Here is a 26,894-nt window from a genome sequence, read left to right on the forward strand (position 1 = left end):
GATGTGTGTGTGTGTATATATATATATATATATATATATATACTGCTACATACTGACCACACATACTACACAATGTCCTCACAGTGCATGAGGTGTGTGTGTGTGTGTGTATATATATATATACACACACAGTATAGACTATGATGTGTTCACTAGATCATCAACGCACTGTATGGTGGTATTATACAGGCAACGTACGGCATTATGTGGGCACTGCAATGGCACTGAGGGGTGTTCACTATGTGGCATCATTATGAACGCACTATGTCAGTATTATGTGGGCACCAAATGGAACAATTATGAATGCAATGTATGTATGGCAGTTATTGGCGCTATGTGGTGGTATTGTGTGGGTAGTATTAGGCCTTGTTCACACAGTGCAGATTTGATGCAGATTGTGCAGGTACTTTTTAGGCCAAAACCAGGAACGGTTTTAAAACAAAATGCATGCAAAATCTGCATCAAATCTGCACTGTGCGAACAGGGACTGACTCTCCATTTTCTTCCTTCCATGGGCCTCCGCGGACTTTAATTCAGTCCTATTCAGTGTCCTTGGCACTGGCGGACCCCACCGTGTCTCTATGTCTGATCAGAAAAGCCATCATACAGGATATGGAAGTGCCTGTGACCAAAGCCGCCAGTGGAGTGGAAGGTCATTTTTGAGTGGGATGGGTCCCCTTTAGCTATTGGGCCCTCGAGCACGGAGACGGTTCAGTCCAGCCCGGCTATATACACTCTGGCGGTGGAGTAACACGTGACTGTAGGATCAGACTACACAAGGTTTATTTGTAGTCTGTAACCACGGAGACACATAGGTCTGTATATGAGTTGTATGCACGAAACAATCCGATTTGTTTGGTCAAGACCATTTGGAAAGTGGAGCAATAGAAAACATGGCTGTAAAAGTTTACACGTCCTTTAAATGACCGATTCATCCAATGCCATCCAGATATAACTGCACAGGGTCCACAATAGGGGCGTTCCCTATTGAAAAATCTCAGCGCATACCAGAGGCAGTGGCATAGATGTAGGGGCCCCGGAGGACCCTCTACCAACGTCATAAAAAAAGTTGGGGGCCCTCATACGGATTTTGCCCTGTCGCCCAGGAGCTTCGAGCTACACCTCTACCCACCATGATGTCCCCCATTGGACTAAGCGGTAGACTAGAGAGAGTTGGGTTGTTGCTTAGCAACAGGAGCAGCAGGTGACACCCCTGGACCTTCCCATTCTTGGAAATACCTGGATATGTCCCTCACATTCATTAAGTTAATATGGCCGCCGCTCCCTAAAACTGAACCCCAAATTTCTCAACCCCCTACAGTGGTATGTTGTGCCCATCACACCCTGAATTAAAGGACTACACCACCCATAATGGGCATCCCATTCAATGCCACCCATCCCCCATGTTGATTTAGGGGGCTCACATTTTTTTTTCTCTTCAATTCATACATTGATAGTAATTACATCACCATAGTAACGCACTCTGACCGGAGATGCCCTTTAAGGAGCTATTATAGGAGGTGTCCAGGCACAGTGTGTCTATAGAGCACTGCAGAGCCGCCTGTGACAGGTAACCACCATCCACCCCACACACAATGACAGCGGTCGCCTCACCTCCTTTTATAGTCCGCTTTCCCGCCTCGACCACCAGGTGACCCGTCAGACAAGGAGGTGACCAACGGCCGGAGCGGCTGCCGAGCTCTCTCACCGACCGGCACTGTTTCGTACTGTGTTTGTGTGTCTCTGACGTCACCGCCCCACGTGGTACGAGTGTTTTTTTTAAAAATTGCAACTGTGTATCCGCGAGTCAGGGGGCAAGACGAGGCCGTAGCTTGTCACCGCCAGCCACGCCCATCGACCAATGAGGAAGAGCCAGTGGAGAGGGCTCGCCGTTGCTACGAAGTAACCTAGGGAAGGACGACGAGAGCGGAGATTATTGGCTAGCAAGGAGCCAATGGGAATGTAAAGATTCGTGTAGGCGCGGCTTATAGTGCTTTTTAAACGGGGCTTTGCGTTAGTGCTCTGTGTCCCTGAGGTAAAGGGGTCAGGTCGGTGTCAGAGGCGCAGGTTCACCTCCCCGTAACCTCGGCGGCGAGTGTTTATTTTTAAAAAGCCTCTACTCCTAACGTAAGGCAACTAGGAGGGTACAAAGGACGTGATGGTTGTGCCAGTCCTATGAAAAACGAACGCTGGGCACCCTGGTATTAATGCCCTGTTTTGGTTTTGTACACAAGAGTTGGCAATAGAAAAAAAAAAATACAGGTGCAAATGCAAATTGCCGTGGGTGGGCGTAGTCATTGGCTTTTAGCTCCGCCTTCCTGCTCCTATTTAGTATAATGAAGTAGTTTTCCCCTATTGCGATGGAAATCTATTAATTCCTTTATCTACCTAAGGAATAAAACAACAATATATTATTCATGATGTACCCTAGGATGAGCGGATGATTTACTACAACCTCACATCCAGAAACAGCCATAGTGGAAAATCCCTTTAAGCAGATCTGGGCATGCCGACACATGTAGTCTGTGTTGCAATGGCAGAACTACAGCATTTGTGACATGCGGAATTAAAACTTTGTACAAGACAGATTTCTTGTGTAAACAATATGGCCGCCACCGCAGCTCGTCCATCTGACAGCATTGAGAGGTCACGTGACCAATTCGGACTATGTTGCACGTGAGCAGATGAGTATAAAAGCCCCAAGGTCATCAACAATGCGGTCACGTGATTAAAGCACATGACCACTCAATGGGGATTTGTACTGTCGGCCATATTGTTTACATCTAGTCATAGATATTCCTTCGAGGGTACGTTCCCACAGGTCAGATATCCGTCCTTGAACCCGCAGGGAATTACGGCCGAAAAACCGCCCCAAATTATGGTTCAGCTTTTCATCCGGAATCGCCGCTGCGGAAAACAGAGCTGAAAGAAGATAAATAGTTAATACTTAACCCCCGAGTGTTGTCATAGCAACGCATCCCTCTGTTCTCCGTGCTTCCTGGTATGACGCTGCAGCCTAAGTGACCGCTTCAGGCTGTGATTGGCCGAAGCAGTCACATGGGATGAAACGCCAGGCTGCTCAGAGAACAGCCGGGAAGAAAAGAATCCGTCGCTATGACAACGACAGGTTGGTAAATAGAGACTTTTTCTTATTAAATTCAAACTTGAAAAAGTTTTTTTTCCCAGATTTGCGATTTTTGCGGTGGAATCACAGCTTTTCCGCCGCAAGAATCGCAACACTTGGTATTTGTAGAAGCTTTTACCTCCCCACCAAACTCAATGGCGAAAAAAGTGCAACGATTTTGTAGCATAAATTGACATGCTGCGAATTAAAAAAAAGCACTGCAGGTCAATTTATGAACATTTGATCAGCGTATTTTTTTTTTTCGTGGCGAGTGCAGATTTGTTTATATGTTCGCCACTGGCTGCTACTGTAATACTCTGCAGATTGTCCGCAATGAAACCCATTGCAGAAAATCCACAGCTAATCCGCCAAGTGTGAACATACCCTAATAGTGGAGAAAAGAATAGAAAACTTTAAACGGGTTGTACAAGATTAAAAAAACATGGCTGCTTTCTTCTACAAACAGCGCCGCACCTGTGTACAGGTCGTGAGTGGTATTGCAGATCAGCCCCATTCACTTCAATGGAGATGAGATGCAATACCAAACACAACCCATGGACAGGTGTGGCGCTGTTGCTGGAAGATAGCAGCCATGTTTTTCTAATCCTATTCAACCCCTTTAAGCATTTAAAGGGGTTTTCAGGATTTAACATTAACGACCTATCCTTCGTGATCAGTGGGAGTTTGACCTCGGGATCTCTGCCAAGCACACATTGGAGTAGTGTCTTAGTCTATGAACTGGCGTCGTTTTCTGCTACAATTTCTGCCAGTCTTTGACGTAAATTATAGTGAATTTCTCAGGCAATGGGTGGCTCCGCACTTTTACACCGAGCTCCACCCACTTTTAAAAATGGCAGAGGTGGCATGAAACAGCAAAAAGTCGAAAATAATTGTGCAGCGGATGATACATTTTCCCCATGTTTCTCAAAGTAGATTCCAAGGAAGGCCAGGGTTCTCCTCTCAGAGGGTTTCCTATAGATGAAATTGGGTAACTGCTGAAGAAGGGGGTGCCTGGCAAGAGGATCCCCTTTAACACCGGTGCAGGCCATCTTTTTTAATTGGGCTTTCACCAATTTAGCGAAGATATTGATCACATTGCAAACTCCAGGACTTACCCGTATGACAGTATAAGGTTTGGGCACATCTTAGAGGACATCTCTTCTGGATCTCTATGAGGAGTGAAAGCCACCTTATCTTCACCCCGTGACCTCCACAAACTGGGTTATGTCTTAGCGGCAAGGAGTCACCGGGTAATGGCTTCCAGAATGGATTGATGGTGATAGGTCTCTAGATCCAAGAGTTAGGACTAGGATGGGAGGCAGGAAGGGTACTGGTGGCTGGAACTGGAATCGGAGTCAGGAGAAGCCAGAAGTAGACCGGCATCAAGGCAAAAGGAGCAACCAGAAGTAGAACCCAGATATGGGATTGAGTCAGAGCCAGGAACAGATGGAACATGGGAGCCTGGACCGGGCCAGGAATATGGAAGCCAAGTCTAGGGTCAAGAAGATGGGAATCACAGACCAGAGATGGGAAGCTTGTCACCATTATGTAGACCAGACAACCCTCTAGATCAGTGATGCCCAACCACCAGGACACGGACCAACACCGGGCCGTGGATCATTTGGTACCGGGCCGCGGTATCTTGTATCCGCCTCAGTGGTCGAAGGGAATTCTGGGCGAAAAACCACACCGAATTGTGGTGCAGTTTTTCGCCTGGAATGTCCGCTGCGGAAAACTGCTGAGCATTCAGCCTCCTGGGATGACGGTTTATCCCAGGAGACTGCTGCAGCCTGTGATTGGCTGCAGCGGCGGTCACCTGGGATGAACTGTCATCCCAGGAGGCCGGCCCTCTGACGTCATCCAGGCCGGCCCCCTGGGATGATGTATTATTCCATGTGACTGCCGCTACAGCCTGTAATTGGCTGCAGTGGTCACATGGGATGATAGTCATCCCAGGAGGAACACAGACTTCTGAGAATGTATAAGATTTTTTTCCGAGTTGCGCTTTTTTGCGGCGGAATCGCTCCGATTCTGCCGCAATAAACACAGCTGCTATTTGTCGTGGGTTTTACCTCCCCACAGAATTCAATGTGGAAAACCCGCTACAAATAAGCAGCGTTTACGCAAATACAATGGAGACATGCTGCGGAATAAAACTCTGCACCGCAGGTCAATTTCTGAGCGGTTTTTCCGCAGCGTGTGGAAGAGATTTGTTCTCTCTCCCCCACTTTGCTGCTACTGTGTTAGGCTGCGGATTTTCCGCAACAAATTCGGTTGCGGAAAATCCGCAGTATTTACGCAAGTGTGTGAACAGACCCAAATGCCCCCTGCCCCGCCGGTCCCTGGAATGATTGTCTTGCATGAAACGGTTCCTTTGTTAAAAAAAAGGTTGGGGACCGCTGTTCTAGATGGTGGACATTGACACCTGACTCAATGACAGACAGGGGAATCCATCGAACCTGCACACAAAGTCATGGGAGGGAAAAGACAAGATGGACCAGTGGTAAGGAGCACAAAGGCGGAGATCATCATGGCTTGGAGAACCATCATGGCAACACAACTGGCTGTAGACCTCCGTTTATAGATGCTCCTCTGATGTTGGACTCATTTACTCAGAGCTCTATGTCCCATTCCATATTGCTTTGCCCAAAACAAAAAACAGATGTCAGAAAATCTTTTTTGGGGTTTTTATCCCCTCTTCTAGAGCCTGTAATGAGTAAAGAAGCCCATTCTCTCAAGCCTGGTGGTAGACTCAAGCCTTGAGAAGGGCACAGATGTCTATGAAGCAGCTGGTGGTCATAAGAGACTGTGCTCGTTTTACTGCTGATCACTGAATATTATATGGCCACTCCTAGTCATATATCGGACAACTGATGAGCTATCCTCCGGATAGGTCATCAGTATATAAATCGGTGCGGGTCCGACACCCGGACCCCGCACCAATCAGCTGCCTTCGGGCACTGGAGGTTACTGCACACTATGCAGTGTATGGAGCCGAAGAAGTTGGCTCTGTACATTGCATAGCGGCCGTGCTGCAGAACACTTGAATAGGAACAGAGGTGCAGTACTGCAGCTCGGCCACTATTCCGTGACCGAAGCCATCTGCTTCCGGCATGTACGTCCGGAGCACAGAAGCAGCCGGAGCGGCTGATCGGTGCTGGGTACTGGTGTCGGACCCACACTGACCTATCCGGTGGATAAGTCATCAGTTGTCCAGTAGTGGAAAACCCCTTTAAGGTTTTAGCTGCAATACAATACCCAAACTGTGGAGAGATGTGGCGCTGTTTTTAAAAGAAAGTAGCCAGGTTTTTTCTAATACTGGGCAACACATTTAAAGCTACACTTCTAGACAAAGATCAGAGTTTATCACTTTAGGGTGATCTATCTATCTATCTATCTATCTATCTATCTATCTATCTATCTATCTATCTATCTATCTATCTAATATCTATCTATCTATCTATCTATCTATCTATCTATCTATCTATCTATCTATCTATCTAATATCTATCTATCTATCTATCTATCTATCTATCTATCTATCTATCTAATATCTATCTATCTATCTATCTCTCTCTCTCTCTCTCTCTATCTATCTATCTATCTATCTATCTATCTATCTATCTATCTATCTATCTATCTATCTATCTATCTATCATCTATCTATCTCATATCTATCTCATCTATCTATCTATCTATCTATCTATCTATCTATCTATCTATCTATCTATCTATCTATCTATCTATCTATCTATCTATCTATCTATCTATCTATCTATCTCATATCTATCTATCTATCTATCTATCTATCTATCTATCTATCTATCTATCTATCTATCTATCTATCTATCTATCTCATATCTATCTATCTATCTATCTATCTATCTATCTATCTATCTATCTATCTATCTATCTATCTATCTATCTATCTATCTATCTATCTATCTATCTCTCAATCTATCTATCTATCTATCTATCTATCTCTCAATCTATCTATCTATCTATCTATCTATCTATCTATCTATCTCTCATATCTCTCTATCTATCTATCTATCTATCTATCTATCTATCTATCTATCTATCTATCTATCTATCTATCTATCTATCTATCTATCTATCTATCTATCTATCTATCTATCTATCTATCTATCTATCTATCTATCTCATATCTATCTATCTACCTATCTCATATCTATCTATCTATCTATCTATCTATCTATCTATCTATCTATCTATCTATCTATCTATCTATCTATCTATCTATCTATCTATCTAATATCTATCTATCTAATATCTATCTATCTATCTATCTATCTATCTATCTATCTATCTATCTATCTATCTATCTATCTATCTATCTATCTATCTATCTCCTATCTATCTATCTATCTATCTATCTATCTATCTATCTATCTATCTATCTGTCTGTCTGTCTGTCTGTCTGTCTGTCTGTCTGTCTATCTATCTATCTATCTATCTATCTATCTATCTATCTATCTATCTATCTATCTATCTATCTACCTCATATCTATCTATCTATCTATCTATCTATCTATCTATCTATCTATCTATCTATCTATCTATCTATCTATCTATCTATCTATCTATCTATCTATCTATCTATCTATCTATCTGATATATCCATCTATTCAGGGAGCTACAGCAAACCATCAATGTGGACAAAAAATATTGAAACGAGAAAATGACTCAGCAGTACAGTTTATTTTTGCTCAGAAAACATTTGGATATATTGATACATTGGTATGGAACAGATAAACTTCTCTAAACATTTACATACATATATCCAATGGAGGGACGTTATTTAAAGGTCCTCCTCCACGGCCCGATATGGGCCGTGTAAACGAGCGCCGATCAATGAGACAGCTTGTTGATCGGCGCTCGTTTGCTCCTTTCACAAGGATCTAGTATGGGGACGAGCGCTCGTTACTCCGATCTCTCCTCCCCATACATTTCTATCATATCGGCAGCGCGTATCACGGTTTACACAGGGAGATCTGCTGCAGACAATCGATCCGGTCAGCCAATGAATGTGTCTGCTTGTTCATCGGCTTATCGTTGCCCGTTTAGACAGGGCACGAGCGTTTACATGGGTTTTATATAAATAAAGCTTTGTCACTGTATAAGGAATTAAAGTTTTTCAACTTTTCTCTATTCTTTGTAAGATCTCTGCGTACTGCCAGTGGATGGAAACATTCTTCTTTACATCCAGAAGCTCAAAATTTCTCCTGATCAAGTTCAAATGACACAGTTTAAGGTAAAAACACAGCAGCGGCCGCCGTCATGCCGAGATACCGATAAGATGGGCCCAAAAATCGCTCAGATATGCACTTTTACCACAAATCAGTAAGGTCTTTAACGCCTTGTTAAGTGCCGAATATTAGAATAATGTTTTCATTTACTAAGATCAAATGGTGAGAAACTGGAACACAAAGTTCATTAGAAAATTACAGAACCTTCCATTGAAGTTCCGCTAATCCAGCACATATAATAAACTAGGAGATCGGCGGAAAATGTATTTTATTATATATATCCGGGCTTATACATCGGTATGTCGGCAACCGAAGTTGGGACATCATGACCTAAAAGATCCTACATCCCATAGGGAGCCTTTTTCTCAAAAATAGCACCACACCTGTTTACAGGTTGGGTCTGGTATTGCGGCTTAGCTTCATTGAAGTGAAAGGGGTGAAAGGGGTGAACGACAATACCAGACACTACCCATGGACAGGTGTGGTGATATTTTTGGAAGAAAGCAGCCATGTTTCTCTTGTCTTGTACAACCCCTTTAAAGTATGAGGTGTAGTTATTCCAAACATATTAAGTTGCTTACACCTCATAACAAAGAAGATAATATGTGGTGATTTGAGAAGCTTTATGGAAAAAAAATAAAAAAAAAATGGCGCCCCACGGCTCGTAAAAGAAACACAAATTATTATTTTTATACATAACACAGACCACTGCATATTTAACTACTTTCCCATCATTTTACCCAAATCTAAATTGTTTTTTAAATAACAATGAAATCACTTCATCAGCTTTAAAAAGGCATTTTTTTTTTTTTAGGGTGTACCAAATAAAAAAAAATTTAATATTTGGCTTGATCTACAAATGGAAAATTTAACAAAATGTCTTCCATATGGGCAGAGAATGTATAATTTCACACAGGGCTGCTTTTTCGGTACATGACCAGTAGAGGGCACCATTCATCTTATATTCACATCATAGGTGCCCTCAAAAAGGGGCCAGTGGTAAGATTTTCACCCGGAGTGATTGTGACTTATCTGGGTACGACCTCTTACTGCAGTGTCACAAACACGTCATAAAATAAAAGACCCGTCCTAATCTCATTTTCAATGCTTGTTTTCCATAGTATATATAATACAAAAATATTAGATTATATTTTTTCTTTCTTCATATGAAAACGTAGTCTAGGACATTGACAGGAGCACCTCACAAACACACATAAGGATGGATTCTCTGTTGCTATCAGTTTGTGCGGAGCTGATAATCTGCAAAAGAAAATAAAGAAAAATCAGTTAAAAGGGTTCTCCATTTTGGAAAATCCCTACTATGGTTTCTTGACAATCAGCAGATCACAAAGTATTTCCCTGCTGGGATCCCTAGCGATCAGCTGTAATCTGTGGGGAAACCTGGCAGTAAAGTGTTGTATTTCCCTCCAGTGCCACCACAGGGGAGATTAAGTATTACACTCTGTCCATTCAAATCAATAGGTTGTCTGTGTAATACAAAACAGGACAGGTCCTCCAGAGCGAGAGACGCTCTTTGTAACCGCTCTCCACTCTGTCCAAGAGATGAGAATCCTGAATAGAGGACTCCCCTGTATTAACTCAGAATAACCTAATAGGGTGTATGCAAATTGGTTTTCTAAACTGGGCACACCCCTTAAGGTTTGGCGCTAAAAAAAAATCCAAAACGCAGTATATTAGACCCAAATGTGTGGACAAGCGCCACTCTTGTCCATAGGTTGTGTCTGGTATTACATCTCAGTCTCTTTGTAGTAAATGGCGTTGAGCAGCAATACCAAACACCGTCCATGGAGAAGAGTGGCGCTGCTTCAGACAACCCCTTTTACGATGACCATACACGATTCCGTGCAAGGCCTACTAGCAAGCGTTTTTTGACCCACGGAAGGGCTTCATGGTGTCATGTAATTATATGATGCTTTCCTTTAGAAGGAGGAGCTGGATCCATGATGTCCTGCCAGCATTGGCTCAGCAGGTCCTTCTGATCATAGGTGTGGGTGAGACCAGATCATTTATATCCAGCTTCACATTGATCTACGACCTTCAAGAATTACATTTCAGATTCTGATTAGTCATCAGCTTCTCCAAGAGGATACACCTTATCGTGAAAGTGTTTCTTCAACACGCAGAGATTTTCCAATAAATTTTTGCGTCAATGCTGTAAAATTCTACCCAAAGGACGTTTAGTTGATTTTGGGTACAAGCAGATGTCCCACTAACTATGGGTGACAGATATGTGTCCTTCATAGTCAGCCGACTAGTACAGAGCTCTATAGAAGATCAGAGAGAGATGGAGTAGTCTAAATCGGTAGTGTTCTGGATGGCATGGATCAGTGGTGGTGACCAAGCATCGGTTAGAAGACCTTCTCGTGCTGGTGATCGCAACACTACAAAGGCTTAGAAAAAATCTAACATCTGGGAGTCTTGTTCCGTTCTTCTGCAGACATTGAGGGGTCTATCTATTAAATTTTTTGAAGATGATTTCGAAATCTTCAGGGACGACCAACAATGATCTAAACTCTTTGGCCAACTTTGGGCTGGACGTACATTCGTGATTTCAGACGGCGGTTTTCTGAACGACTTGTCATTTATGGTTGGTCTGTGGAGGTCGTCTTTCTGGACAACAAGTTATTTCCGATGGATCTCTGATTTCATCTGTAGCCTGGACTGGGTTTCTATTGATGGGATGCAGATCGGTCATTTGGCAGGCACGGTTTTCCAAGAACTGCACCTCCCAATGAGAAAAAAAATCCAACACGGCAGAGCTACTTTTCCACTGATAACTGTCGCCAGTTGGCGTCTGTTACGCTCGTATTGTGTCACAAAAAGGCGCCGGTAGTCGTCATAAAAATGGCCTAAATTGGTATTTTCGGACATCCAGTATCTCTAGTGTATAGCCAGGTTTAGGGACTTCTGTTCTTGTAAAAAAAAAAATTTTAGGAGAAAATTATGTTTTGATGTGGCTTCCTTGTTGAGAGTTATAAGGAACTTGAATGAGGGTCAGACAAACATTATATTGGGAAGAGTATGGAGATGTGTGTTGGGCAACACATGGATTATCACTGTTGACTAGCACTTAGGAGGTCTTAAAGACTACTTGGATCTGACCTCTACATGCAATGAAGTTGTAATTCTGCTGAATTTTTACTATTTAGCACTTCTCCCATATTGTTCACGTACCTCCACTTTGAGTTATATATCTGACCCATGGAAGTGCTTGGTATCCACTTTTTTCAATAATTTTCATGTAACGAACCTTAGAAAGGACAAATAAAGCAATGAATCTATAATATATATACATGTATGCACGCATGCACGCACGCACGCACGCACGCACGCGCACACACACGGTGTCCTCCCCGAACATAGTTGCACAATTGGACAAGTCACTGACAAACGACACGTTGGACTGGCCGACCGGATAGAAGGAGAGCCCATAAAGTTCATCAGTGTTTTTTATGCAATTAAAGGGGATATGTACCTGTTCTGTATAGCTGGACTTGGGGCCCCCTGTCACATCTCCTCTGGTGGACTCCCGAAAGTCCACCCTGACACTCATTTCTGGAAAAAATGTTGTGCTGCTGGGGACTCTGACTACCTTATTCTCAGTCTGTGACCTACCACTTGTCTCCCTTCCCCTACTCACATCATGACGCTGCCCCCCATCATGTAAAGTCCTGTCCTCACCAGCGTAATCACGAGTGGACAGATCACTGCCCACCACAGGATCAACACACTTATGTCCTGTTGCCATCAGTATTCCCATGATCTGATTGGCTACAGGGCTCCCAGGGCTTCCTAAACTAAGCGATTAGGTTGGGTAGTTAGAAACCCAAAAATGCAATGTGCCCCCGGCGTAGCGACCCAATTGGCATCCGAAAAATCACATTTACGTGTTTGTTTTGTCACTAAGGACTTTTTAGGGTGTGGTGTCCTTATGGGTGTCTCTCTTGAATGTCAAGCGGGAGTGTGTGTGATCATCAGGTTTTCCAACCCCCTGTAACCCTGGCTCCCCCTTCTGGGAGAAACCTTTGACTTATGGTTCCTGCGGTGGCAGCCCAGACAGAAGCCAGGAGCAAGACAGTTAGGAAGGGTTTGGAAATAGGTGTATGGGGGCCCTTCTCCTTTTGCAGAGGGATTGCGATGGAGCGTATCCTAGTGATCACTTTTTTGTGTGGAAAAAACACAATCTTAGGCTTTCAATAAAAGAAAAACAGGCTGCCATACCCTGCCCACTTCAAAACTGAGGACATTACCCCCGTTCATTATCAGACACCACTTACCTGGATTCCAGAAACTGTAAAATACGGAATTTCGAACTTGACGCTAATTGGAGGTTTTCCTTCCAGCTCTTCCCTTTCCACGCTGGGTAGCCCAAAGTGCGCCCTCATCAGATACTCCTTTCCACCCTACGTAATAATAACAAGACGTTAGAAGATTCATTCTGGTGGACCAGCATATAAAGGTCAGTGTGTGGACTGGGAGAATCTAATAGTCTATCCCACATTTTGACATTTGGTAGGGGTAATTACTGATACCTGTGTACGCTAAGATTACTAAGGATAACTCTCCGGCAGTAGGAATGCATTCTATTGCTTTGATACTTGTGGCCATTAGCTCACAACTTCATCTACAAGAAATATTGGAGCAGAGTAATCGAATATATAAGTACAGCGTATTCCTGGAAAAGGTGGTTGACAAAAGTTGACTTTAACAATATGGCATGCTCTGCCCTTCTCCAAGATTGATCCCACATGAGTAGAGGCCAGTCTTTTATGGAGTCTCTGGTGGCCAGATGGGTTCAGTAATGTCCCTGGTGGCCCAGTGGGTTCAGTAATGCCCCTGGTGCTGGAGAGTTCAGTAATGTCCCTGGTGGCCCAGTGGGTTCAGTAATGTTACCTGGTGGCTTAGTGGGTACAATACTTAGCATACATGGCATCTACTACAGTAGCGTCATGTCTAATAAAAGTGAAGCAAGTCTTTGTGAACAAAAGCAGCCATGTCCAGTAGACGCTATCACTCTTCATCATGCAATAATTATGAACGAGCCTGTAGACTGAACGAAAAATCAGATGTCTATGTCTTACTCACCGGAAACGACTTGATGGTCCACACAACCACATTTTTTTCAGGAAGATATTTAGCACTGCCCACGCTGGTCTTGAATTTTGGAGAATCTGCATCACTTGGAACAGGAACTGAAATCTCCACATTATTTGCAACGGATTGTTTTTTAAACTGACCCTTTGCCTGGTTGAAGAGAAACAAGTTCAGAATTGTGACCGAGAAATAAGGATACAAGGGTCTATTCACACAGCAGCGTACATCGAAGGTATACTTCAGGAGGATTTCACAGAGATCCTCCCTCCTGTCTGGGTCACCCTGTGGTGGGAGGAGCAGACTCCATGTCACATAGCTCCTCCCCCTGTCAGTGTCACCCTAGGGTAGGAGGAGCAGACTCACACAGCTCCTCCCTCTTCTCGTGTCAAATTTGGGTGACATGAGCAGATTCTATGTTACATACTTTGTCCCTCTGGTCTGTGTCCCCCTAAGGTTTGGCACAACAAGATCCCATACAAAAAAAATCCATCAAGTCTTGTTCTCCACAATTTTATCGAGTTTTACCTTCACCATGATCTCCAGTCGACTATGGCTGAATTTCTCTATGACAGATTCAATCCAGATCAAAGGTTTGACCTGCAAGGGTTAAAAAAATAAATGAAAAAAAAAAGTGGACAATAACTGCACCTTTCATCTAGAACTCGATATCACCACACTGTACGACTTTCACTTTTCAGCCAACTAAATGTTCGTAAAAGGATCCTCCTGTTATCACTAGAGGTCGGGGTTCTAATGACGGAATGAAAAAGTATTGTTTTAACAAAAGCCAGATATTGTGTGGTCACCCAAGTGCTACTAAAAAGTGCAGTGTGCCACACAAAATCATGCTCACAAGGATGCCCCAAAAGTGCCCCAACTCTCAGAGCCTCAAGGCGCTGCAAGGGTCAGGGACCTGTGGCCTCCACTCACGGAAGCTTAGAAAGATTAGTCTCTGCTCCTGCATCTAACTAGACTGTGGCCAAACATCCCCAGGAGCTCAATATGCAGGAGGGGATGAATGTCATGACCAGACACACCCCTTAGACCCCCAGAAGGAACACAAACAAGGGCACCCTAGGAAGTCCGGTGATGAACACTCTGTCAATTAAAAAAAAAAATATAAATAAAAAGTACCGCGCTCAGTCAGCATAATCTAGTGGCTGGGAAAAATAGAGGTGAGTGGGCGCAAAAGAGTGGGTTTGCCATCGCAAAGTGATTTTCGGGTGTCTACTAGGTAACCACTTCACAGGCACTTTGTACCAAATTACTCTACCTAATGGCCATGAGTCACCTACAAGCAGCAATTAAGCCAGCCTGCGTACACCCAAGTCTAGACCACCTTGTGCATCTGTTGTATGTCAATGACATCTTCTAAAGCCAACCATAAAAATAGATACTACACTTGATGTTAGCCCAAAAAAAAAAAATCTATTGTACTGCAGGAGACTAGATAGGCAGGAACCTGCAGGAGACTAGACAGGCAGGATTACACAAGTGATAAACACAGCAAAGTGTGGGTATACGCTGTTCCCTGTGCTATTTTCTGCATGGCACAGGGAGATTTCTGGTATACAATTACTAAGTTTGGTACCTGAGTATTCAGACGGTAAGACATCAACTCAAAATCTCCATCTGGAGGAATAAATGAGATGGTGCGATCATTCTCGAAGCGAGAGAGACGGACGCACTGGTGAAATTTCACATCTTCAAGCTCCACTGTCTTATTCTTATTACCTAGGCATCAAGTTTGGGTAAATCTAAATGTTACTATGGTATTATTATTTAATCAAAATAAATAAATACAAGCATACTCGCCAACATTCTCCTTTTTCACGGGTCTGTACTGCGAACATGACCACAAAAGGGTGGGGTTTGTGCAAGTTTGCAGTAAAAGTTGTCCCGCGATTTAGGAATGAAATGTTGGTAAGCAAGCACAAAGTTTGCTTATGACGTTAATATGAACATGTTTACATACAATCGTTATATAAATTGTGATGTGGCTGATCTTTCTTTTCCATATTATTCTATGGGAAACAGCTACACTGTCATCCAGACTGGCATCAAGAGTGGCAGAATGACTGAAAATCCTGACAGCCGTTGCAAGCAAGGAAACCCAATGGCGGCTCATCCCATCAGTCTAGAAGAATCTCAGCGCCGATTCTGTCACCTATGCTGCCAATGTAGCCCCACACTTGACCTTCGCTACTATAATTCGGTACCAAACTTATGTTTTTGATCTATAAAGAAGTTTCACCACCAAAATTTATTTCTATGAAAACATGGTTATTATCATTGGCTGTGATGCAGGGTGGCAGGTCTTAATTGCTACCAACCCGTTATCCCCTTCAGAGCCAGTCCAGCTAGGAGACTGGTTGCTAGTCATACACTCCCTGAGACTGTATGGGATTGTGAGGCCGCACTTCCCTAGCAACCAGTTTGTCCTTGGGCTTCCACCCTAAGGGGTCTGCTCGATACCTTTGATCGTAGAGACAAACTTCAAAGTCTTGACTAGATGGTACCTTACCCTGGCTCGAATTGCCAGAGTGGTCACGGGTTACCTCTCAGGTTGTCTTTGGTGATGCCAATCTCTGAGGGACATGCTCCATATTTGGTGGCTCTGGATTGGAGTGCAGTTTCTCATTCATATAGACCATAATATAGTTAAAGACCCCCGGTAAGCTCTTCTTAATAAGAGAATCCCTCATATTCTTAGGTAAACCCACATCCTAATCTTGTTTCTTTTCCTAGCTACCAAACCAACCATTGCCTCAGCCATGAAAAAAAGGCCCCCCTCTTGATATATAGTAACTGAAAAAATTTACAGCTATCTGGTTTTATAAGCTGGATTGGTTTCCGAAAATTTGACCCCAGACCACTTATATTAGTACTACCCCGTTCGCTCCTTTAGCTCCATCTCCTCATACCCTGTCAGCCAACTGATATACTTCCTATGACCACTTGATTTAGTCGGTGGCTCAGCCCGTGTATCCGGTTATTGCCTGTTACTTACGTCCTGTTAGCTCGAAGAGGACTCGGTCATTCAATCCAAGCCTTAGCTCTGGCATCCCGGAGAGGAAGACTTTGAGTTTCACACTTCCCACTATCTCGCTAAGTAGAACGCTACCATTAATGTTCACCTGAAATACAACCGTACGGCCCACATTATAAGTGCTATCCACGAGCATAAGTTACTTTTTTTTTTTTTCAAAATAACATTTAGTAGAAGAGTACATCTTATGATACCCACCAGCAAATTAACAGACTCAATCACATCTATGAAGACTTCATTCTTCTTGTACTTGAGTCCCTCAGACCTCCAGGACACTGCATTTGTCACAGTGGTGGGAACTCGAGACTTGGCTGTTTCCAGTTTGTTACTTTGTTGTGTGATATATCTGCACCAGAAGAAAGGGAGGTGAGAAATGAAGAAGACTAACCCTACAGATAACCACATGATGATCTTCACGTCAAGCTCTTATATAAGTGCATCACATATGTAACCTGAAAACCAAAAAAAGTAGTTCCAAAACTATTTTTTAGGTTCCAAAAAGGTAGTCGTACTCTGAAGAAGTTTTTAGATTTTGGGTTTAGATATTGGCAAATACTTATTACGAATCAGAGATCAGGCAAAATGTGATCTTGACTGATAGAAGCTTCTATAAGGTTTTCAAGACCCTGACACCACTTAGTTTTGATTAAGGGCTTCTTCACCTTAAGCTACTTCCACCTGCATGGCCGAGAGTAAGCCATCTGGTTTTCCTTAAGATACATTCTATACTGATGCATCCCTTCTTGCATAGGGGAATAGAGCGGTGGTGACAATCAATGACAATATAGTAGGTATTCGGATCATATTCTGAAAATAGTATAGCAACTTGAGGAAAGCGTTCTCAGAAGATAATATGACCATTTATGCAACACCCACCACCTGGGGCCTGATCTGGACCATTACAATATATGATTAACCAATATAGCAAACGTGGAATCCTTCCACTAAGGTGACAACCCTCCACCACCACCACACGACCACCAAATGTGGTCTCGTTCCTGGTGGACTAAATGAGTCCATAAATCATCAAAATAGGTCTCCTGAGATGTAGGCAAGTGTATTATCAACCTGCAACATCAGTTGCCTGGATTCAGAGGTCCAGGGCCTTGGGTAAAGATTCAGTAAGTGGAGGACAACATCTTGCATGGTTCAAAAATTGAACATTTACTTGGAAGCTTGATAACTTACTCTTGCAGAATTTTACTTTCTGTGGTCTGAGGGAACCCAAAATCCATCACCTCGTCCAGCAGCTCATAGACAATAACAAAGTTATCACGGATGCTTTCCTCCTCCAACTCTTTGAAGTACTCAGTAAAAACCTAGGTACGGGAAGAAACGGTAGACATGTACAAGGCAATTGACCTTAATCCTTGACCACTCTTGGACTATCATAGATGGTGCCCATTCTATAGTGTAAAAGCGAGCGGACATTTTTGTATTTTGTGGCATTCAGGTGGGTTGTGACTTCCTTTCTACTACACACATGGCAAGGGGAACGTATATCTTCTACTCCAGGATGGGCGGATAAAACCATTTTGGATCCTACATTCCCCTTCCCTCCTTGACGTTATAGACTTTTGCATGCAAAGCAGTGTACATGATCACTTACCTCTACAACTTTATACAGGAAGGAGTAGACCAAAGCAGCATTGGCATTCTTATTGGTTAATGCAACCACTAAAAAGAAAGTGTTAAGGACTACAACCATATCGTCTTTAGACCTCTTAAAATTCTGCTTCTTACTGATGCTCCACCCAGAATACACAACCTATTGCTTTGTTAGGATATCTATAAATGACTTGTATATCCAATTCATGAGATCCACAATTCGATTAGACTCCTTTGATTACTAATGGTGACAACTACTTTCATGTAAAAGATAGGTTGTCACAGCTCCGCCCCTGATACCAGCACTATTGAACAGTAATAAACACTTTTTAACAGTATATGTCTTAAATATTTGTCCAAACCTACCCAAAACTGACAGCAGAGCATCAAACTGTGGAAGGAGCAATATTTTTTTTCATTATTGGAACATTTATCCTTAAAGGGGGACTTTACTTAAAATATTTTTCTATTAGACGATGACTTTGTACCCCTTCATTTTACAAGAAGGGTGGGCTGTGGCGCTCTGTAAAGAACCGAAACCCATTCGGGACAAGGATTTACAGTAGAACTTCTTTTTTTTTAAATCAAATAGTTTTTATTAACACAAATTTTTCAGATAATACAAACATACATCATATAAAACATGAACAGTATACTTTTCCAAACCTCTTCAGAGATAGGGCCTACATCCCGCGACCACTTCCCTCTTACCTGATCCAAAGGTGATTGCGACACTGACGGCAGTAATTGACCACACAATAACGAAATGACACCCTTCACACTCCCTGCAGTCTCAAGCACACGTAGAGCCACTGAAGTCTGTACCTCCGGAGACGAGTCACCATATTGTGCAGTCAGGGCATGGCGCAATTGTAAATACTGATAGAAAAACGTATTGGGTAAAGTAAACTCCTCCTGCAATTGTTGAAAGGACTTAAGGACACCATCTTCATATAGTTGCACAACATGCTTAACCCCAAGATTATCCCACAGGTCAAACCCCTGTAAGTTATACAATTCCCATAACCGCACATTATGCCACTGAGGGGTAAATTTAGTGATCCCTGTTATATTTTGCAAATCTCGGGTCTTCCACCAAATCTTGTGGAGCAAAGAAACCGTCGGCATAGGACTGGGAGGAAATCTAAAACGATGCGCTTCAAGCAGAGACAGTAGGGTCCCCTGACCTAACGAATGCGACAATATGGCTCCACTGGAACTACCATGATCCGAACCTCCCCAACCTTTAAGATGCTGCAACTGCGCTGCCAAAAAATATATTTGAGGATTAGGGACCTCCAGCCCACCCCCATCCGTAGCCAACTGAAAAGTCTCCAACTTAATCCTAGGAGTTCCCCGCCCCCAGATGAACCCCCTAAAGATTTGATTAATTCTGTGAAATAAAGATTTGGGAATCCATACTGGAGAGTTATGCAAAATGTAGAGTAGTTGTGGCATCAAGATCATTTTTATTAAGCCAACTCTGCCCACCAATCCCAATGGCAGTTTACCCCAGGCCTCAGTCTTCATTTTAAATTTGCCCAGGAGCGCCAAGATGTTCAGAGGAATGAAGTCCATAACTCTTTGGGTGATCTGTATCCCCAGGTATTTAAATTTCTCCGTAACCGGGACCATAGCCATATCAGGGGGCAACGGAGCTACCACCGGATCCACTGGAAGTAAGGCTGACTTGTTCCAATTGATAACAAGACCCGAGTAAGCACCAAACCTAGTGATTGTCTGAACAGCCTGTGACAGGGACTCCTGCTTATCACCCAGAAACAAGAGGAGCTCATCGGCATATAGGGCCACATTTTCTTCCAAACCCCCCATATTTAAACCCCACAATTTCCTGAGTCATCCTAACCTTACTAGCCAGAGGTTCGATTGCTGTAGAGTTCAACAGGGAACCCGTCCAGCCCATGAGCCATATCATTAGCCACCTGTCGCACAGCCTCCTCTAACTCCTCCAGCGTGATAGGCGCCCCTAGAGAACCGCATTGCTCAGATGACAAAGACGGCAGGGTAATACCGTTAACATAGCTATTGGTGGCCTCATCCAAGACCACAGCCCTGGAGGCATATAAGAGCCTATAGTATTCACAAAATTTAGTCAAAATACGTTCAGAGTCAGTGAGAAGCTCGCCTTCCCGTTCCGAATACCTGCCACAAAATTAGCGGCCTGCTGTGTTCTAGCAATGGTAGCGAACAGATGCCCAGTACGCTCCCCCTCCCCAAAGTATTCCTGTCTCATAAACATGCGCTTATTTTCTGATCTCTATAATTTATCGTGACGGTAGAACTCTTTGAATAATATACAGGCACAGATATTTAGCTACAAGTTTCAGTAGTAAGATTATAAAGTATTGTGAGATAAATAATCAAGGTTGGATCAGTATTTGTATGAAACACAATCGGGTCCCATTACAATTTTTGGAAAGGAGGAAAATGATGTGTTTCCAAGGCCGGATCAGTGTGGGCCCCTGGGCTCCAACCTACGGCTCTCCCGCTGTTACAAAACTACAACTCCCAGCATACTCGGACAGCCTGTGGAGTTGTAGTTTCGCAACAGCTGGAGAGCATGTACAGGTCAAGAGTAGCGGATGTCATTACCTGCCCAGGAGCCTGTATAGGGAATGACTGACTGCGGCAAAAATAACATTAGGTCATACAGGTTCCTAAAGAGGTCATGGCAACCGCTGTCCATGACCTGAGCGTACAGGCAGGCTGCATGAGTGGCCCGCCAGATGACCCCCCCATCAGTCCTCTTTGGGGATTGGGGTGCATCATTTGGGGGATGGGGGGTGCCTTAATTCGGGGCACAATCTGGGTTTTCACTGTTACTTTAGAAGGGGGGGTGCTCACTTAAAATGATTACCCATAGCAAGATTCCTCTAGTAAGTTGTGTCCAACGTGTGTCTCCCCGGCTGTCTCAAAGCTACAACTCCAAGCCTTCAGCTATCGGGGCATGCTGGGAGTTGTAGTTTTGCAACTGCTGGAGAGCCATAGTTTGGAGACCACTGCCCTATAGAAAGGGTCACAGTCCCTGAGATTTTATATTTATATTTATATATATATTTATATATATATTTATATATATATATATATATACATATATACACACAACACTCTGTAGACCGGATACGGTGGACGGTCTGTTATTACAGGGAGGATACAGTAGAGGTTGCTGTGCTTGATCCACAAGAAGTGGACTTTCCCGTGAATGAGAAGCGGTGTCAGGTTGCCTTCTTCCTCCCTCTGGACCACCAGCGGCATAAAGTGATCGATCTCCATCATATTAATATCCCCCTTATAATTTCGGCAGATGAGGGGCTGCACAAAAAGAGGAACAAGGTTACAAGGTGGGGGAAGACGATATTTCTAGTCCAGTTTGAACAACTCCTGAATATGTGGCCGGTCCCTCAATGTCCCCTGCAAACCACTATCATTAATAGGGGAACCTCATGGTGTGCTGATGGCAGGACCCAAACTCAGAATGCCCTACAGAATATTTCTCGTCGTCCCTCCCCCTAAATAAAACAAAATGGCGTAAGTTTAAATGGTGTAACGCGTGCGGTGTGGAACTACAGATCCCAGTATTCCCAACGCTACCCGCATGGAGACAAGCACACCTCATTTTTTTTTTATATACTAAAAGTGGAGCTTCACTTTACAGACATTTAACTAATCATCTTATTACAGTCCAGCGTATGTTATAAACTACGAGTAAATTTATTACATCACAACATAAAAGTTTGCACCTTCACATCTCCCAGAGTCCCCACCCACTAGAAACCCTGGAGAGCATGATGGGAAATGTAGTCCCGCAGCAGCCGCCACAGTGGACTTGGCTCCCCAGCTCTGCAGGCCGGATGGCCGGGGCACTTACCTTTCCCTTTAGGTCCAGGATGAAGACAGCTGAGGCAGACATGGTGACACTTGTACGGGTATAATATGGAGGGAGACGGTGACAGAGCTGATAGGAAGTCACTGCCACTGTGTCAGCTCCTTAATGGCTGACACCTTCCTCCTTCCTGTGTGCACCTGTCCTACGTCACCAGTTCAGGTACGAGCCAGGTGTGGACGCCCTCCCCTCTGCCCTCCCTCATTCCCTGCCGGAACAAGCAGCCGGGGTGCGGTCACTTTAAATGGGAGTAGTAGTTGTGGAGGAGGAGGGAGGCACAGGGGCTGACTGACTCTTCAGGTTTTTCAACTGTGCCTCGTAAGAGACCATTCATACCAGTTCGCTACAACCTGCGGAACTACAACTACCTGCATGTCCTGATAACCCTTGTTGGGAGTTGTTGTTCTTCCGAAACAGCGAACGCGCCACAGGTTGTTGATCAGTTGGCGCAGGTTTTCCCATTAAACTTGATGGTAGAAAGGTGTTAAAACGGCATGTAAAAAAACACAGTTGTGGTCTTCACCCTACGGCCCCGTTCACACAGCGTGTATTTGATGTGCATAAAGGCGCGTTTTACACACCAAAATACTTGTAAAAACAAACATTCAAATCAATGGGAAAACGCGTTTTGTTTTTTTTAAGCAAGCATATTTTAAAAAATGCACGGAGTAAAAAATGAAGCGCCAAGTCAATTCTTCAATGCGTAAAACACACCAAATATTCCCAGTCAATAGGAGTCCTAATTGCACGCCAAAAAAACGTGTCAAATAGCACGTGGAAAAAGCGGCAGACGCCTGTATTTGAAAAAGCGCTTCACAAGAAACACTAGCGTGTGACACTTATACACGTCGGGTTTTTTTTTTTTAGTGCCGTCTAAACATGCCCTAAGGCCCCACGCACATGACCGTAAAATCATCCGTAATTACAGACCCATCCATTTAACTGGCCGACTGACACCTTCCGGGAAAAATAGAACATGTCCTATTTTTTTATTTTACGGAACGTGCACCCATACTTTATAATGGGAGCACGGCCCGTAAAAACTGCCGTAATTACGGGCACGGTCGTGTGCATGAAGCCTAAGGGGGCGCTCACACGTTGTGGCGGCCAATGGCTGCATGATTTTGCCAATAATACCATCGCGTTACCTACAAAGTTGTTCTGCCATTGGTCGCTGCACATGGGCGTGGTTATGTCCACAAGCGGCCGCCGCAACGTGGGACTGTTCACACCTCGCGAATCTGGAGCTCAGCCTAGGCTACATGCAGACATAGGTGCACAAATTCTGCATCAAATAAAGATAAACGCAGGTAATTCCGCATGTTTTTAGGAGCGTTTTTTTAAGTTTTGATGTGGAAATCGGCAGCAAAAGTGAAGAAAAGCGCAACAAACAAAAAAGTATTGTATGTAGTGATTTTTATATTTCACCATTTCCCTGAAAAACGCAGATGTTTGCTGAAAGGCAACAAAATAAATGGCGGTTGCACTAATACCACCCTAGCAGTTTACAGTTCTAGATACCGACCTGTTTAATTATTTTGGTGTCCTCTTACAATTCCATGCACCGCAGCACTCGCCTGTTAATCCAATACTTCCTTGTTCATGAATAGAATTCTAGAAGTACAGTGAAGACTGACACATATAAAGGCAATGTAGCATTGTTATAGAATGGGCGGCCGTTGTAATGGCTGCCACTAGTAGTAGTCATTATTCATCACACGAGGGGACGACTACATAGAGTAAAACGCGTCACGCTTTTGGAAGGAAACGTCTATTTTAAGGCGATGGATTGCAATCTGCAACAGGATGTGTGTCGGCAGTTTTCTCATCATCAGTTAGTAGAATTGACCACACGTTGGGACGATTGCCAGTCACTATTTAGGCCGTCACAGGACCTTATCAGATGAGGTTTACACACAGCAGTGATGCCAGGAAGGGCAGATAGGAGGGCACTGGGCTAACAGACATGACACCAGAAGCCTCATGTGCGTTTTTTTTTTTGTTTTTTTTACTATAAGGGTATGTTTACACACGGAGAGGGGCATTAACTTTGGAGTGTGGGCACCTAGCAAAATGAGAACGGGCCCCCTCTCGGATTTTGCTAGTAATTCCATGTGTGAGCATTGTATGAGTGGAGCACTGCCCCCTGCCAGTGGCGGATTAAGTAGACCATGGGCCCTGGGCTGTTACCCAAACTTGGGCCCCCCTTCCTCACCGCCGCCCTGCCGCGCCGTAACTATTTTTAACACTACCTTTCTGGGCAAGCATTAACAGTGTTACGATTTCCCTTGTCACAGGGCTGTGTCCATACATACTGAGAGTATCACACTGTGCAGGGACACATCCTCCTGACAAGGGGAATTGTCTATCAGTCCTGGACTACAGAAAGACTTTTTGTGAAATACAAGGATTCCTATAATAAACATGTCAGGAGAGGTGACAGATTCTCTATAAATCTAGTGACTCACAGGTGACGACGTCTCAGATTCTAGTAGTTTTCTTCCTCTTTTCTTCTCCATCCGATCCAGCGCTCATGACGACTTCTCCCGGCCATGACTCATTTCTGCAGAATTTGCCACTCAGACGTCTCCTCACTTTTCCAACATTTCCACACCTATAAACGAAAATAAAGTTATTATGGTGCCACATACTGTGCCCCTAAATATAATAGCACTAAACACTGCGTGCCTGAATATAATACCACACACTGTAAAACGCCACATACACACAGCCCCCTGTACATAGTGCCACACACAGCCCCTGTACATAGTGCCACACACAGCCCCTGTAGATATTACACACCCCCATAGATATCGCCATACACAGCCCCCTCTATATATCACACATTCCCCCCGTAGAGAGCGTTACACACAGCCCCATATAGATAGTGCCATACAGCCCCCTGTAGAGAGCGCCACACAGCCCTCCCCCTCTTGTAAATAGCACCAAAAAGCCCCCCCCCCTATAAAGAGCGCCACACACATACCACTGTGGATAGCACTACACAGCCCCCCCTTGTATATAGTGCTACACAGCGCTCCCCCTTGTATATAGTGCCACACAGCGCCCCCCCCTTGTATGTAGTGCCACACAGCACTCCCCTTGTATATAGTGGCACACAGCGCTCCCCCTTGTATATAGTGGCACACAGCGCTCCCCCTTGTATATAGTGCCTCACAGCGCTCCCCCTTGTATATAGTGCCTCACAGCGCTCCCCCTTGTATATAGTGCCACACAGCGCTCCCCCTTGTATATAGTGCCACAATGTTATGTACACATTTAAAAACTTTATATCATAATTTTATATATATATATATATATATATATATATATATAAGTATGTGTGTGATTGATTGATTTTATTAAAAAATATTTTTACTTTTTGAGATACAGCTGCTTTGTATCCTGTATCCGTCAGGTCAGCAGGACTGACAGGATCAGTGACACGCAGGATCCACCTCAAATCTATCACATCTAAGATTATAATTTAGCGCAGGGCCCGTGTCACTGATCCCGTCAGTCCTGCTGACCTGACGGATACAGGATACAAAGCAGCTGTATCTCAAAAAGTGAAAATATTTTTTAATAAAACGTAATTACAAAGTTGCACCAAACACACATTTTTATAAAAAATAAATTAAAACGACGTGATTTTTGCGACGTTTTTTCCGTAGACAATGCAGGTTTCGTTTTTTAACACACCTTTTTTGCTATTTTAGAATTTTTATTCATAAAGTTTGAAAATAATAGTAAAAAAAATAAGCTTTTTTACGTTTCAGCTATTTTTTTTGGTAACAACATAGTTTTACCCTAAAATAGACCTTTTATTTGTGATCGCCATTGTCTACCGTAAATTTTAATATATTACATGTCTATATTAGGGTAATTGGGTCAGCGCTAGCGTTACAACAATGATTGGCGGGGGGAACGTTTTTTTTGGGGGTGGGTATTTTATGTGTATTTATTATTTAATTTTTTTTTGCACTTTACTTTATTATTTTTTTATTACTGTGGTCTGATCCTCAAAGGTCAAAAAAGACCTTTGGGGAACTTTATATATACTTTTTCTTTCTTTTACACCATGTTTTTCCACTGTAACTGGAGCTGCACAGCAGCCCCAGTTACAGGGAAAATCAGCCCTCTCATAGTGACGATTGTCACTAATAGGGCTGTGCTGGGTCTAGTTAGACCCAGCAACAGTCTGTCACTAACGGCACCCGGCGATCATGTGACCAGTCACATGATCACCGGGAGGAATAGAGACAGCGCCGCTGCTGCTGTCTCTATTCCTATACACAGCGTTCATTGAACGCTGTGTAAGACATCGGAGAAGACAGAAGCAGAATAGCTGCTTCTGTCTTCTCCTCAGGGTCCCCGGCAGTCACTGACAGCCGGAGACCCGACATTCAGCTGCCCGATCGCGCGGGCAGCAAGTTAAAACCCGAGCCGTAGAAAGTCTATGGCTCGGGTTTTAAGGACCCGTCCCTGACCGCTGGCCGTAAAAATACAGCCAGCGGTCGGGAACCAGTTGGGCAGGAGGATAAGCCTGTACTGACCTCAGCGCCGGTGACCGCCCGCCCGGCTCTTCTTGCAGCTTTGGAGTAACAGAACAGCCGTCCGTCGCTGTTCTGTTACTCAATGGCGGCGCCCGCACTTGTCAGGGAGGCGTGTCCTACCCCTGGATCCCGGCCAATTCTCTGCTCCTCCCCTCCTCATCTTCGGCTTGTAGCAGCGCTAGCGCGCTGAATAGGTTTGCAAAATGATGTGCGGTTCGGGCTGCCATGGGCCCCCTGGGAGCCTCGGGCCCCGGGCGGCCGCCCGAAT

The 26,894-nt window shown here is 43.9% G+C and overlaps 2 protein-coding genes and 1 long non-coding RNA gene across 7 annotated transcripts in view; 1 reads left to right on the plus strand and 2 right to left on the minus strand.

Moving 5' to 3' along the window:
* The window catches only part of CDKN2D (cyclin dependent kinase inhibitor 2D), a 14,208-nt gene extending 12,340 nt beyond the window's left edge, over positions 1-1,868 (minus strand). The window contains exon 1 of one of the 2 annotated variants that reach the window (XM_075858988.1): positions 1,615-1,868. The gene's annotated coding sequence lies outside the window, so the exon portion shown is untranslated. Of the gene's footprint in view, positions 1-1,482; positions 1,585-1,614 lie in introns of those variants that run through there. The other variant, XM_075858989.1, reaches the window with a different exon arrangement.
* LOC142750149 (uncharacterized) lies at positions 1,800-15,771 on the plus strand. 2 transcript variants are annotated; one of them, XR_012882573.1, is made up of 3 exons: positions 1,800-1,974; positions 8,308-8,399; positions 15,547-15,771. It is a non-coding gene; the product is annotated as an uncharacterized LOC142750149 (long non-coding RNA). The 2 variants fall into 2 exon arrangements; XR_012882574.1 differs by having other exon boundaries at positions 1,800-1,962.
* Positions 7,828-26,894, minus strand: AP1M2 (adaptor related protein complex 1 subunit mu 2). Of its 3 annotated transcripts, XM_075858985.1 has the most exons (13): positions 26,627-26,894; positions 24,539-24,684; positions 21,343-21,499; positions 18,168-18,235; positions 17,747-17,877; positions 16,757-16,904; positions 16,520-16,646; positions 15,101-15,243; positions 14,035-14,106; positions 13,501-13,659; positions 12,693-12,818; positions 11,590-11,665; positions 7,828-9,654 (listed from the first exon to the last, which is right to left on the minus strand). In XM_075858985.1, exons 2-13 carry the CDS (start codon positions 24,587-24,589, stop codon positions 9,632-9,634), a joined length of 1,281 nt encoding a protein of 426 aa, XP_075715100.1. In that variant the 5' UTR covers positions 24,590-24,684; positions 26,627-26,894; the 3' UTR covers positions 7,828-9,631. The 3 variants fall into 3 exon arrangements, with proteins under 3 accessions (XP_075715100.1, XP_075715102.1, XP_075715101.1); XM_075858987.1 differs by lacking the exon at positions 24,539-24,684; XM_075858986.1 differs by lacking the exons at positions 24,539-24,684; positions 26,627-26,894 and adding an exon at positions 22,056-22,237.

Source organism: Rhinoderma darwinii, chromosome 3, assembly GCF_050947455.1.
Source record: "Rhinoderma darwinii isolate aRhiDar2 chromosome 3, aRhiDar2.hap1, whole genome shotgun sequence".
NCBI lineage: Eukaryota > Metazoa > Chordata > Amphibia > Anura > Rhinodermatidae > Rhinoderma > Rhinoderma darwinii.

Bases quoted from the DNA above. Each gene is read 5' to 3' on its own strand.
- AP1M2 (XM_075858985.1), bottom strand. From the start codon at position 24,589: ATGGAGAAGAAAAGAGGAAGAAAACTACTAGAATCTGAGACGTCGTCA. The intron at 16,905-17,746 runs GTAAGTTATCAA...CTTCTGGTGCAG, and splicing joins GAAAGTAAAATTCTGCAAGA to ATATATCACACAACAAAGTA. The intron at 9,655-11,589 runs GTACGTGAACAA...TTTCTTTTGCAG, and splicing joins ATATATAACTCAAAGTGGAG to ATTATCAGCTCCGCACAAAC.